General features: G+C 45.2%; 1 protein-coding gene across 11 annotated transcripts in view; it reads left to right on the top strand.

Moving 5' to 3' along the window:
- LOC118367480 (myocyte-specific enhancer factor 2D homolog) overlaps window positions 1-14,774 on the top strand; it is an 83,693-nt gene that overhangs the window by 57,138 nt on the left and 11,781 nt on the right. For 8 of the 11 annotated variants that reach the window (XM_035750995.2, XM_035750992.2, XM_052494346.1 and 5 more), the window contains 4 exons: window positions 1,913-2,120; window positions 8,485-8,541; window positions 12,963-13,141; window positions 14,009-14,038. In XM_035750995.2, the coding sequence (XP_035606888.1) occupies window positions 1,913-2,120; window positions 8,485-8,541; window positions 12,963-13,141; window positions 14,009-14,038 (474 nt within the window). The remainder of the gene's footprint in view (window positions 1-1,912; window positions 2,121-8,484; window positions 8,542-12,962; window positions 13,142-14,008; window positions 14,039-14,774) is intronic. The other 3 variants (XM_035750998.2, XM_035751002.2, XM_035750997.2) reach the window with 2 other exon arrangements.

Here is a 14,774-nt window from a genome sequence, read left to right as displayed (position 1 = left end):
GGTTTGTTTTTTGTTATGCTGTTGAAGGCCTTGAGCTGCCTTCAATGAACCCACTTAGCCTGAGGAAAAGCTTAAAGACTATTATTTATCCAATATGATTCATTTTAGGGCCTTTATAATGACATGTACTTGACACAATGAATGAGTCACTCTACTCTAGTATTAAAATTATGCCCACGGGTAGTTATCTGACCTAACTTAGCAATACCACTGAATAACTTGTTATCCAAGAGATATCTGTCCAAATGGCACAGCACAGTTTAGTGTACATCAGTGTAGTATTCAACAGTATTTTAATGAGTGTACGATAAGTGTATGTAGGAAGTGCTGTCCCAGTGCTGTATGCTCCACGTTTCCACACCTCTGCCCCATCACACTAACCCCACTTCCATCCCTCCACCCATCCATCCATCCAGCCCTCCTCTCTGCCTGGCCAGTGTGCAGTGCTGCAGTGCTGTAACCTTCTGCCTTATATTGTAGACTACCTCTCCAGACGCCAGACCCGCCAGCCCATTTGGGCTTTCTCTCTCTCTGTCTTTGTCTTTCTCTTTATTTCTCTTTTTTTCTTTTCTTCTCTCCCCTACCCTCACTTGCGCTTTCTTTCTTTCTCTGCCTCTTTCTCTCTCAGTTTCTGGTGCTCTGGGATTTGAGACATCTCTATTACGGTGGAGTCCAAGTCAGATTGGTTTTGTCACCATAGTCCCCTGAACATTCTTGCCATATACAGCATATTGAGTGAAGTTGTGTACGTGACATGACACCCTTGCAGGTCTTATGGGTCAGAGGAGCTACAGCACTAGTGACAGCCCAGATGCTTTTCTGTCTTTACGTTACCTAGCACTGTTGTTGTTCGTCACCAGAACAGGATAATGCAGACAAAGACTAATATTCAGTCTACTAAAATGCTATAAAGAAAGGAAAAGGTTACACTCAGTCTTGCCACATTGACAAATAGTTTGTCACAAGAATGACAGGACTCTTATCAGATTATGACCGATACATTACAAAACACACAATACCAAAATAAAAATCTCCTCTGCTCTCCTTTCGTCCCCTGTATAGCATCGCACATACATCCCAGATGTAAACTTGTGGAATACGCTGTAGGCGAACGGGAAGGAAGGTCGATATGATGGACAGAGTAGAGCATCTTCTTTCTCTCTTTTTAAACTGGGTCCCATTCAGCACATACAGTACCAGGCCACGCTTGGCCCATATTCTATATATAGAGGCCCTGCCTGCTTTATGCCATGATGAGGAAAACAGGGTGAAATGGGTTACAGGCAGAAGAGTGGACAACCCTGGTCTGGGTCCTGTCTCTGACTAGGACCTGGTGTTGGTCTGGGTCACACGGCTAGTAATATTTAGGTGACTCAGGACCGGTTCAAAGCTATTTGCTAACTACACTTCTTATACTTTGATAAAGCAGTCCCTGATACTTTAGAGAACGTTTTAGTGACTAGTTATATGCATTTTTAAGGGTAAACGTTTACTTCAAGGTCAAATTAAGAAAATCAGCAGTCAACTTCTCAGGTAGAGGCTACATATCAGATACTCAAATTTCCAAGCTCTGTGCAAAAATAAAAAACTTGTATAGTTTCTCTTCAATTTTCCCTGCAATTAAAGATACTATGTGGGGTCATGAGATGTCATATTATACATGTCACCAATAACCAATGCAATAACAATCCCATGTAGCTTTTATGATGTACACATAACCTTGCATGTGATCTGAAAGCAAACACTTTTTCAGCTTCTTGTTTCCACAAGTCACTTGCATGGTAACGAATCATGTGTGTGTGCTTATGCGTGTACATGCTTCTGAGAGTGTGTGTTAGTGTCTTTAACATTATACATGTGCCCATCGTGCGGTTACATTTCTAAGCCCCTCCTCTTCCTGTCTTTCCTCCAGTCAGCCGTCCCACAGCCCACCTTCTCCATGCCCGTCACAGTGCCAGTGTCCAATCAGAACGCTCTCCAGTTCAGTAACTCTGGCGGCCTGGTCACCACCTCCTTCGTCACCTCCACCCTCACAGACCCCCGCCTGCTGTCGCCACAGCAACCATCTCTCCAGAGGAACACTGGGTCTCCAGGGTTACCACAGCGACCGGCCAGCGCAGGTAAGGAACAGAGTGGACGGTGGTTAATGGTTGACTTCATCACAAGTTCAAGTTTTATTTGTCACATGCACAAGTACAGTGACATGCTTAACTTGCAAGCCATACACAACAGTGCAGTAATTTTGAAAAAATGCATTATCAAAATGGTGTAACTAATAATACAAAATAAACAGGAGAAATAAGAGAGGAAGCTATATACGGGGGCAGTGCCAATACAACATGTGCAGGGATACTGGAGTATTTGAGATGTACTGTACATGTAGGCAGGGATTAGGAGAAAGTGTCTGGTAGTAGGATAGATGATAATAAAGTAGTAAACAGTATGGCAGCAGCATACGGTGTGTGTGTGTGTGTGTGTGTGTGTGTGTGTGTGTGTGTGTGTGTGTGTGTGTGTGTGTGTGTGTGTGTGTGTGTGTGTGTGTGTGTGTGTGTGTACGCTCAAGAGTGTAAATGAAGGCGTGATAGGCGGATTATACAAAACATTAAGAACACCTGCCCTTTCTTTGACAGACTGACCAGGTGAATCCTGGTGAAGGCTATGATCCCTTATTGATGTCACTTGTTAAATCTACTTCAATCAGTGTAGATGAAGGCGAGACTAAAGGTTAAAGAGGTTAAAGAAGGATTTTTAAGCCTTGAGACACGGAGTGTGTATGTTTGTCATTCAGAGGGTGAACGGGCAAGACAAAATATTTAAGTGCCTTTGAACGGGGTCCGGTAGGTGCCAGGCAAACTGGTTTGTGTCAAGAACTGCAACACTGCTGGGTTTTTCACACTCAACAGTTTCTCGTGTGTATCAAGAACGGTCCACCACCCAAAGGACATCCAGCCAACTTGACACAACTGTGGTAAGCGTTGGAGTCAACATGGGTCAGCATCCCTGTGGAACGCTTTCGACACCCTGTAGAGTCCATGCCCCGAGGACTTGAAGCTGTTCTGAAGGAAACAGGGTGGTGCAACTCAATATTAGGAAGCTGTTGATAATGTTTGGTATACTCGGTGTACATGTAAACAGGGCTGAAAAGTGACTTGGAGCAGGAATATATAAATATTTATGGTAATATAGAGCAGCAGCGTAGTGGTAGTAATAGATCAAATCAATAATCATTTTAGCAGCAGGGGAGGTGTGAGGGGGAGCAGTAGCTGTTAGCCATTGAACAGTCTTATGGCCAGGGAAAATAAGATTTTATAATCTTTCAGGCCTTTCTCAGACACCACCTCGCATGTATGTCCTGGATGGCTGAGAGCTCAACCTCAATGATGCACTTGGCTGTCTGCACCGCCCTCTGTAGGTCCTTCCTGTCGAGGGTGGTGCAGTTGCCATACCAGACAGGGTGCTCTCAATGGTGCAACTGTAAATGTTCCTAAGAATCTGAGGGGCTCTGCCAAATCGTTTCACCCACATCTGTGCTGATGTGAGAGGACCATGTTAAGTCCTCAGTAAATGTCCTCAGCTCACCCAGCGCACTAGAGCTCCTGTAGCATAATCCTGGGCTACAATTACCCGGGCCCACGACCGGTCTGTCGATGTCACCGCAAGAAGAGGAATAAACAGACTCACCCCATCGCGACGTCCCCCAAAGGTTAGCTCTCTAGCCCTCGCTATCTCCCTACTTGCTATTCGGCCTGCTAACGGCTAGCTTGTCTAGCCCGGGCCTACGAACTGTTAGCTTGTTAGCACAGGCCTGCTAACCATCTGACTCACCTCATCCCAAACACTTCTGAACCCATTTACTTTCTATCTCTCTTTGATTTTTATTTGTTTATACCTTCCGGAAACCTGCCTCACCCACTGTGATACGGATTCGCTATCACTTTTAATTTTTATTTATTTTTATGACACACTCAAGAACCTCCAGACGCTAACCAGCTAACTAGCTACAAGCTATTTAGTCATTGTTAGTTTAAAAAAAAAAAAAAAAAAAAAAAAAAACCTGGATAACACTCGCCAGCCCAGCTTCCCTGCCCATCCACCGCTGCCCCCTGGACACTGATCTCTTGGCTACATAGCTGACGCACGCTGGACTGTCCATTAATCACGGTACCCCATTCTGCTTGTTTGTTTATCTGTCGGCCCAGTTGCCTAGTCAACGCCATTTTACCTGCTGTTTGTTGTGCTAGCTGATTAGCCTCGCCTACTGTTTTTAGCTAGCTTTCCCAATTCAACACCTGTGATTACTGTATGCCTCGCTGTATGTCTCTCCCAAATGTCAATATGCCTTGTATACTGTTGTTCAGGTTAGTTATCATTGTTTTAGTTCACAATGGAGCCCCTAGATCCACTCTGCATACCCCTGTTACCTCCTTTGTCCCACCCCCACACATGCGGTGACCTCACCCATTACAACCAGCATGTCCAGAGATACAACCTCTCTCATCATCACCCAGTGCCTGGGCTTACCTCCATGTACCCGCACCCCACCATACCCCTGTCTGCGCATTATGCCCTGAATATATTCTACCATGCCCAGAAACCTGCTCCTCTTATCCTCTGCCCCCAACGCTCTAGGCGACCAGTTTTGATAGCCTTTAGCCGCACCCTCATACTACTCCTTCTCTGTTCCGCGGGTGATGTGGAGGTAAACCCAGGCCCTGCATGCCCCCAGGTACCCTCATTTGTTGACTTCTGTGATCGAAAAAGTCTTGGTTTTATGCATGTCAACATCCGAAGCCTCCTCCCTAAGTTTGTTTTACTCACTGCTTTAGCACACTCTGCTAACCCTGATGTCCTTGCCGTGTCTGAATCCTGGCTCAGGAAGGCCACCAAAAATTCAGAGATTTCCATACCCAACTATAACATCTTCCGTCAAGATAGAACTGCCAAAGGGGCGGAGTCGCAGTCTACTGCAGAGATAGCCTGCAAAGTAATGTCATACTTTCAGGTCCATACCCAAACAGTTTGAACTACTAATTTTGAAAATTACTCTCTCCAGAAACAAGTCTATCACTGTTGCCGCCTGCTACCGACCCCCCGTCAGCTCCCAGCTGCGCCCTGGACACCATTTGTGAATTGATCGCCCCCATCTAGCTTCAGAGTTTGTTCTGTTAGGTGACCTAAACTGGGATATGCTTAACACCCGGCAGTCCTACAATCTAAGCTAGATGCCCTCAATCTCACTCAAATCATCAAGGAACCCACCAGGTACAACCTAACTCTGTAAACAAGGGCACCCTCATAGACGTCATCCTGACCAACTGGCCCTCCAAATATACCTCCGCTGTCTTCAACCAGGATCTCAGCGATCACTGCCTCATCGCCTGTATCCGCCACGGAGCCGCAGTCAAACGACCACCCCTCATCACTGTCAAACGCTCCTAAAACACTTCTGTGAGCAGGCCTTTCTAATCGACCTGGCCCGTGTATCCTGGAAGGACATTGACCTCATCCGTCAGTTGAGGATGCCTGGTCATTCTTTAAAAGTAACTTCCTCACCATTTTAGATAAGCATGCTCCGTTCAAAAATGCAGAACCAAGAACAGATACAGCCCTTGGTTCACTCCAGACCTGACTGCCCTCGACCAGCACAAAAACATCCTGTGGCGGACTGCAATAGCATCGAATAGCCCCGTGATATGCAACTGTTCAGGAAGTCAGGAACCAATACACGCAGTCAGTCAGGAAAGCTAAGGCCAGCTTCTTCAGGCAGAAGTTTGCATCCTGTAGCTCCAACTCCAAAAGTTCTGGGACACTGTGAAGTCCATGGAGAACAAGAGCACCTCCTCCCAGCTGCCCACTGCACTGAGGCTAGGAAACACGGTCTCCACCGATAAATCCATGATTATCGAAAACTTCAATAAGCACTTCTCAACGGCTGGCCATGCCTTCCGCCTGGCTACTCCAACCTCGGCCAACAGCTCCGCCCCCCCGTAGTTCCTCACCCAAGCCTCTCCAGGTTCTCCTTTACCCAAATCCAGATAGCAGATGTTCTGAAAGAGCTGCAAAACCTGGACCCGTACAAATCAGCTGGGCTTGACAATCTGGACCCGCTATTTCTGAAACTATCTGCCGCCATTGTGCAGCCAGCCTGTTCAACCTCTCTTTCATATCGTCTGAGATCCCCAAGGATTGGAAAGCTGCCGCAGTCATCCCCTCTTCAAGGGAGACACCCTGGACCCAAACTGCTATAGACCTATATCCATCCTGCCCTGCCTATCTAAGGTCTTGAAAGCCAAGTCAACAAACAGGTCACTGACCATCTCGAATCCACCGTACCTTCTCCGCTGTGCAATCTGGTTTCGAGCCGGTCACGGGTGCACCTCAGCCACACTCAAGGTACTAAATGATATCATAACCGCCATCGATAAAAGACAGTACTGTGCAGCCGTCTTCATCGACCTCGCCAAATTTCGACTCTGTCAATCACCAAATTCTTATCGGCAGACTCAACAGCCTCGGTTTTTCGGATGACTGCCTTGCCTGGTTCACCAATTACTTTGCAGACAGAGTTCAGTGTGTCAAATCAGAGGGCATGCTGTCCGGTCCTCTGGCAGTCTCTATGGGGTGCCACAGGGTTCAATTCTCGGGCCGACTCTTTTCTCTGTATATATCAATGATGTTGCTCTTGCTGGGGCGATTCCCTGATCCACCTCTCGCAGACGACACCATTCTATATACTTTCGGCCCGTCATTGGACACTGTGCTATCCAACCTCAAACGAGCTTCAATGCCATACAGCACTCCTTCCGTGGCCTCCAACTGCTCTTAAACGCGAGTAAAACCAAATGCATGCTTTTCAACCGATCGCTGCCTGCACCCGCATGCCCGACTAGCATCACCACCCTGGATGGTTCCAACCTTGAATATGTGGACATCTATAAGTACCTAGGTGTCTGGCTAGACTGCAAACTCTCCTTCCAGACTCACATCAAACATCTCAATCAAAAATCAAATCCAGAGTCGGCTTTCTATTCCGCAAAAAAGCCTCCTTCACTCACGCTGCCAAGCTTACCTAGTAAAACTGACTATCCTACCGATCCTCGACTTGGCCATCTACAAAATGGCTTCCAACACTCTACTCAGCAAACTGGATGCAGTCTATCACAGTGCCATCCGTTTTGTCACTAAAGCACCTTATACCACCCACCACTGCGACTTGTATGCTCTAGTCGGCTGGCCCTCACTACATATTCGTCGCCAGACCCACTGGCTCAGGTCATCTACAAGTCCATGCTAGGTAAAGCTCCGCCTTATCTCAGTTCACTGGTCACAATGGCAACACCCATCCGTAGCACGCGCTCCAGCAGGTGTATCTCACTGATCATCCCTAAAGCCAACACCTCATTTGGCCGCCTTTCGTTCAGTACTCTGCTGCCTGTGACTGGAACGAATTGCAAAAATCGCTGAAGTTGGAGACTTTTATCTCCCTCTCCAACTTCAAACATCAGCTATCCGAGCAGCTAACCGATCGCTGCAGCTGTACATAGTCTATAGGTAAATAGCTCACCCTTTTTCACCTACCTCATTCCCATACTGTTTTTATACTGTTTTTATTTATTTACTTTTCTGCTCTTTTGCACACCAATATCTCTACCTGTACATGCCCATCTGATCATTTATCACTCCAGTGTTAATCTGCAAAATTGTATTATTCGCCTACCTCCTCATGCCTTTTGCACACATTGTATATAGACTGCCCATTTTTTTCTACTGTGTTATTGACTTGCTAATTGTTTACTCCATGTGTAACTCTGTGTTGTCTGTTCACACTGCTATGATCTTGGTCAGGTCGCAGTTGCAAATGAGAACTTGTTCTCAACTAGCCTACCTGGTTAAATAAAGGTGAAATAAAAAAATAAATAAAAAAATGTGAACACTGAGTAACTTGAAGCTCTTGACCCTCTCCACTGCGGCCCCGTTGATATGGATCGGGGTGTGCACCCACTCCGGTTTCCTGTAGTCCACAATCAGCTCCTTGGTCTTGCTGACGTTGAGGGAGATTGTTGTTGTCTTGGTACCACACTGCCAGGTCTCTGATCAGGCCTACCATCGTCGTGTCATCAGCAAACTTGATGATGGGGTTAGTTGTGCAAGATTGGGGCTAAGCACACACCCCTGAGGGGCCCCCCTGTTAAGGATCAGTGTGGCTTAGGTATTGTTGCCTACTCTTACCACCTGAAGTTTACCCATCAGGAAGTCCAGGATCTAGGGAGGTGTTCAGTCCCAGGTTCCTGAACTTGGTGACGAGCTTGGCGGGCGCTATGGTGTTGAAGTCTGAGCTGTAGTCGATGAACAGCATCAATGTTATGGATTCAGCATTGTTCATGTTCTTCATGTTTTCTTAGCAATTGTTACCATTCACATCCACTCGTATGTGCAACTTGTCCTTTTCAACATGGCTGCCGTCTTCTGTTCTTACCTCCACAGGTGCTCTATTAGGAGGTGAACTGAACAACTCCAACGGAGGATGCCCGAGCCCAGTTCGTAAGTGACGTCTACTTCTGCTAAAATACCTAGTTGGGTTTGAGTAGTTTTTACTTAGCAAATAAGATGATACTGTATACACAGTGAACTGCGTCTCTCTGTTGTAGCTGTGACAATAGATTATTAGCTTGTTAGTTTTTACCCTTCATGGCTTTCCTTGATGTGATGGGAGTTGTGGGTTATAGTAAAGCATAAAAGGTGTATGGATTACACTTTGGGACAGACTCCACTGTTTGATGGAAGAGAAAAAAAATGTCAGGATAGCTGGTCGATGGCAACCGCCACAAACACTGACACTTATGTACTCAAACACACACATACACACACACACCTGTCGGCCAGCGACAGCTGAGGGTCACAGGAAAGCCACTTGTAAAAAGCTCAGGGGGTTGATAGGAAAGGGAACGAGAGAGAATGAAAGACTGAGGAAAAAAGGGAGCAAGAGGGGTAGAGAGAGACATGAATGACATGAACACTCTGGCCTATCATCTACGCCATCTCCTCACGCCCCTTCTTCTGTCTCCCCTGACCCTGCTTTCTCCTTCCCTCTCTCTGTCCTCTCCCTCTATCGCAGCTGTTCCCCCATGTCCCCCCCTTCCACACACACTCTAATCCCCCTGGTTCAAACTGTAGGCAGAGCCATCTCCTCAGAGGTGACTTTGACACTGGCCAGAGCCTCACTTCTAATCTAATTCCTCTCGGCATACAGTCATAGGTAGATGACAATATTATCAGATATTGTGCTACAATATCTTCCCCAAAACTGAATGACTGTATTATTGTATTGAGAAGAATATGTTTATCTATTTGTGACTAAGGCACTAAGCACCAAATCTTAATTTACATTTTGTGAGCATAGGTGTGGCTTTCACATTGATATCAATGAAAGACTCGTACGACAATGAGTTACACACTCATATCTGAAGTTTCAGAATCAGACCCAAGTCACAAAGTCATGGAACAGGGACCACAGTAGTCACGATGCCTTTCTCTCTCTAAACTGGGGTTGTCTCAGTAACCCTCCAGTGCAGTAAACAGTGCAGTGGTCCCAAGACGCAGCTCAAGTGACTCACCCTGCTAGCCCGCTGTCTCTCTCTCTTCCCCCTCCTCTCTCCACATCCCGTCCTCCTCCCCCTCGCTCTATCGTTCTCAGCTGTTGAACACAGAACCAGGCTCTGGGCTCAGGGAATGTCACCATTGACGTCACCCGGCATTCCTGAGATTCCCACACCCGGCACTGGGTGTAATAGGAGTAGAAGCTGGGAGAGAGAACACACACACACACACTCACACAGCACACACACTCACACAGGTACACACTAAAACAGATATGGTGATGCATACATACAACAGATAAACACTTAGAAACATACATGAACGTACAGTTGAAGTCAGAAGTTTACATACAGTTAGGTTGGAGTCATTTAAAACAGTTTTTTTTCAACCACTCCACAAATTTCTTGTTAACAAACTATAGTTTTGGCAAGTCAGTTAGGACATCTACTTTGTGCATGACACAAGTAATTTTCCCAACAATTGTTTACAGACAGATTATTTAACTTATAATTCACTGTATCACAATTCCAGTGGGTCAGAAGTTTACATACACTAAGTTGACTGTGCCTTTAAACAGCTTGGAAAATTCCAGAAAATTATGTCATGGCTTTAGAAGCTTCTGATAGGCTAATTGACATAATTTGAGTCAATTGGACGTGTATCTGTGGATCTATTTCAAGGCCTACCTTCAAACTCACTGCCTCTTTGCTTGACATCATGGGAAAATCAAAAGAAATCAGAAAGACCTCAGAAAAAAATATAGACCTCCACAAGTCTGGTTCATCCTTGGGAGCAATTTCCAAACGCCCGAAGGTACTGCGTTCATCTGTACAAACAATGGTACGAAAGTATAAACCCCATGGGACCATGCAGCCGTCATACCGCTCAGGAAGGAGACGCATTCTGTCTTCTAGAGATGAACATACTTTGGTGCGAAAAGTGCAAATCAATCCCAGAACAACTGCAAAGGACCTTGTGAAGATGCTGGAGGAAACAGGTACAAATGTATCTATATCCACAGTAAAACGAGTCCTATATCGACATAACCTGAAAGGCCGCTCAGCAAGGATGAAGCCACTGCTCCAAAACCGCCATAAAAAAAGCCAGACTACGGTTTGCAACAGCACATGGGGACAAAGATCGTACTTTTCGGAGAAATGTCCTCTGGTCTGATGAAACAAAAATAGAACTGTTTGGCCATAATGACCATTGTTATGTTTGGAGGAAAAAGGGGGAGGCTTGAAAGCCGAAGAATACCATCCCAACCTTGAAGTACGGGGGTGGCAGCATCATGTTGTGGGGGTGATTTGCTGTAGGAGGGACTGGTGCACTTCACAAAAAGGATGGCATCATGAGGATGGAAAATTATGTGGATATATCGAAGCAGCATTTCAAGACATCAGTCAGGAATTTAAAGCTTGGTCGCAAATGGGTCTTCCAAATGGACAATGACCCCAAGCATACTTCCAAAGTTGTGGCAAAATGGCTTAAGGACAACAAAGTCAAGGTATTGGAGTGGCCATCATAAAGCCCTGACCTCAATCCTGTAGAAGATTTGTGGGCAGAACTGAAAAGTGTGTGTGAGCAAAGAGGCCTACAAACCTGACTCAGTTACACCAGCTCTGTCAGGAGGAATGGGCCAAAATTCACCCAACTTATTGTGGGAAGCTTGTGGAAGGCTACCCAAAACATTTGACCCAAGTTAAACAATTTAAAGGCAATGCTACCAAATACTAATTGAGTATATGTAAATGTCTGACCCACTGGGAATGTGATGAAAGAAATAAAAGCTGAAATAAATCATTTTCTCTACTATTATTCTGACATTTCACATTCTTAGAATAAAGTTGTGATCTTAACTGACCTGAGACAGTGACATTTTTACTACGATTAAATGTCAGGAATTGTGAAAAACTGAGTTTAAATGTATTTGGCTAAGGTGTATGTAAACTTCCAACTTCAACTGTATACTTACACAAACACATCCATGGATTAACATTCACATAGACACATAATGAATGTGAATTCTTACACACTAGAGCCCTGTTGTTCAAAGAGCCCAGGGCCTGGGGCCAACATCTGACTAACACACGTACTTTCTCCTCCTTCTTCTCCCTCTGTTGCTGGGGTAGATGAGTGAGTGTCCGGTTTCTTAGAGGAAGGACTGAGCGAGTGTCTCTGTCTGCTAGGTCGGGTACAACACAAAAAGCCACCATCGCCCTGTTCCACTTTTCCCTCGGCTGTGGCTCACACTCACCTAAATTCCCATATTCCCATCCCTAAACACCTCAGTACAAAGTAACCTTCACTGGCTGCCCAGAGTTCTTTATCCAGTTGTGAATGCCGTGAGCAAAATTATGATAACTGTTACGCATTTGTATGTTTGATGGAGGTAGTGTGTTATTGATACTGCTCCCACAAATGAGTCTGGAACAAACATCATTCGCTCCTTGCCACCCGTCAGTGTGTGTGTGTGTGTGTGTCTGAACTGAAGTATGTGTGACTGAGATGAAACGGTGTCACATGCTGGTAGCATCTGGGACACGTCATGGAGCAACTTTTATCTGCTGTCGCAGAACCCTGCCCAGCTCTAGGGAGTGTGTGAGCGTGCGTGCGTAGTTGTGTGTCTGCCCACAGTACGTTCGTATGTCTCTTTGTATCTCTCTCTCTGTCTGTGTGTGTCTACTGTCTGTGTTTGCCTGGTTGTGTTCCTGACAGTGCTGGGAAAGTCCCCCGCTCCCCCATCCACACAGTGAGCCTGTCTTTCTTTGAGTCAACGGCTCCTTTTAACCAAGTAAGGGGAAATCAGTCTGACGGTCTGTCCCATGGCAAGAAGGAATGCTGTTGTCTGAGTAGCTTGATGCTGTCCCAGATTAACACTGCTCACCATTGAGCCGTTCGATGAATAGACCTTCATAATGAGTGAAACCAAAACGAAGCGTACGCTGTTTGATTTGTTAAAGATACAAATATTAGAGGTATTTATTTGTTTTTAATTGTGTCTTATGAGACAACAACATATTAGGAGGTTGGAATGTCTTGAGTAATAACAAAAGGTTGTTTCTCTTAGGGGTGTGTCACATGACATGAACTAAAGGGGACTTTCTGATTGTTGACATGCTGTAGGGATGCCGTAGGGTTGACATAGGTGTGACATTGCTCCTGTAGAGAAAAGCTATGACGTTTTGTAGTGTTACGGTGTAATGCGTGAAAGGGTCAAACGAGTAAAGTTTACAGATTCATGCTGTTATTCACAGTGTGACATTTGTCCTACAGTAAGTGAGAGGTATACACAAACCACACAAACACTCCATACATTCCTTAACACCATATTAATATCTCCTCTCCGTCTCCCTCTCAACCAGCGAACGGCTACATCAGTGCCAGGGCCTCCCCCGGCCTCCTCTCCGTCTCCAACGGCAACAGCCTGGGGAAAGTAGTCCCGGCCAAGTCTCCACCTCCGCCCAGCCCTCAGATGGTGAACAGCCGCAAGCCTGATCTCCGGGTCATCACCTCCCAGAGCGGCAAGAGCCTGATGCAGCTGGTGAGCCGCAGAGAGATCTACTACGGGAGCCCTACTGGCCCAAACTGAGTCTGTTGTTTTCTCACATTGATAAATGCTTCATTGGTGTCCCGCCAGTCACAAAACAATGGGGTGCTGAATCTTTATGAATTTTTGGTATTTGGTATTTTATTAGGATCCCCATTAGCTGTTGCAAAAGCAGCAGCTACTCTTCCTGTGGTCCACACAAAACATGAAACGTAATACAGAATGACATAATACAAAACATCAATAGACAAGAACAACTCAAGGACAGAACTACACACATTTTTTAAGAAGGGCACACAGCATACATATCAATGCATACACACAAACTATCTAGGTCAAATCTCTGTTCCTTCTGAGATAAACATTTAATACCTAAACAAATTGTACGCTGTTTGATTTGTAAACGGTTGAAATATGAGAGGTATTTATTTATTATTGTGTCTTATGTCTACAGTAATAACAGCGTTTTGTTTCTCAGAGTGGTGTCACTCGGAAGTGCACATTTTTCTACAAGACAGATGCTGAGTCATTATTAGTTTATAAAGTAATTGAACAATTAATAGGACAGCAATTATAGTAAGATTCAATTCAAAGGTTGATTTTGGCACTCAAACTGAGTGTGGCTTTACGCGGTGCTAAAGAAGAATTGATGTCAAAATGCATCCGTGCATCTCGTCATAATTACTGTTCTGAATTTGATATTTTTGTGAGGAAATAGCCCCCTGGATGCTGATCCGAGTTCAGTTTTGCATTTCCCCTTAATGAGCCCAATGGTTAAGGTTAGGATTGGGGGGCTGATCCTAGATCAGCAGGTTAGTACAGAACTGTAACCCGTGTTCTCTGTCCTACTGCCCCCTGCAGACCGATGAGGAGCTGGAGTTGGTGAGTGAGGTGAATAGAAACTCCTCCTAGACTTGACTGTGGTTGCTGTGTCAACACTGTGATCTCACAGGCATGAGTGTCATACTGATATACTGTCATACTGGTATATTAGTACATCATGAGTATACAGTACTTACAGTGTAGTACCGAATAGGAGCACAGTACAATGTACAGTGCTTGGACACACCTACTCATTCCAGGGTTTTTCTTTATTTTTACTATTTTCTACATTGTAGAATAATAGTGAAGACATCAAAACTATGAAATAACACACATATCAAAATATATTTTATATTTGCGATTCTACAAAGTAGCCACCCTTTGCCTTGATGACAGCTTTGCACAGACCAAAGGACAGATTTCCACCAGTCTAATGTCCATTGCTCGTGTTTATTGGCCCAAACAAGTCTCTTCTTCTTATTGGTGTCCTTTAGTAGTGATTTCTTTGCAGCAATTTGACCACGAAGGCCTGATTCACACAGTCTCCTCTGAACAGTTGATGTTGAGATGTCTGTTACTTGAACTCTGAAGCATTTATTTGGGCTACAATCTGAGGTGCAGTTAACTGTAATGAACATATCCTCTGCAGCAGAGAACTCTGGGTCTTCCATTCCTGTGGCAGACAGTTTCATCATAGCGCTTGATGGTTTTTGCGACTGCATTTTCCGGATTAACTGACCTTCATGTCTTAAAGTAATGATCGACTGTCTTTTCTCTTTGCTTATTTGATCTGTTCTTGCCATAA

This window comes from Oncorhynchus keta, chromosome 34, assembly GCF_023373465.1.
Source record: "Oncorhynchus keta strain PuntledgeMale-10-30-2019 chromosome 34, Oket_V2, whole genome shotgun sequence".
NCBI classification, from domain to species: domain Eukaryota; kingdom Metazoa; phylum Chordata; class Actinopteri; order Salmoniformes; family Salmonidae; genus Oncorhynchus; species Oncorhynchus keta.
The sequence above is the reverse complement of the archived record's forward strand: the minus strand, read 5'-3'. Positions and strand labels throughout refer to the sequence as shown.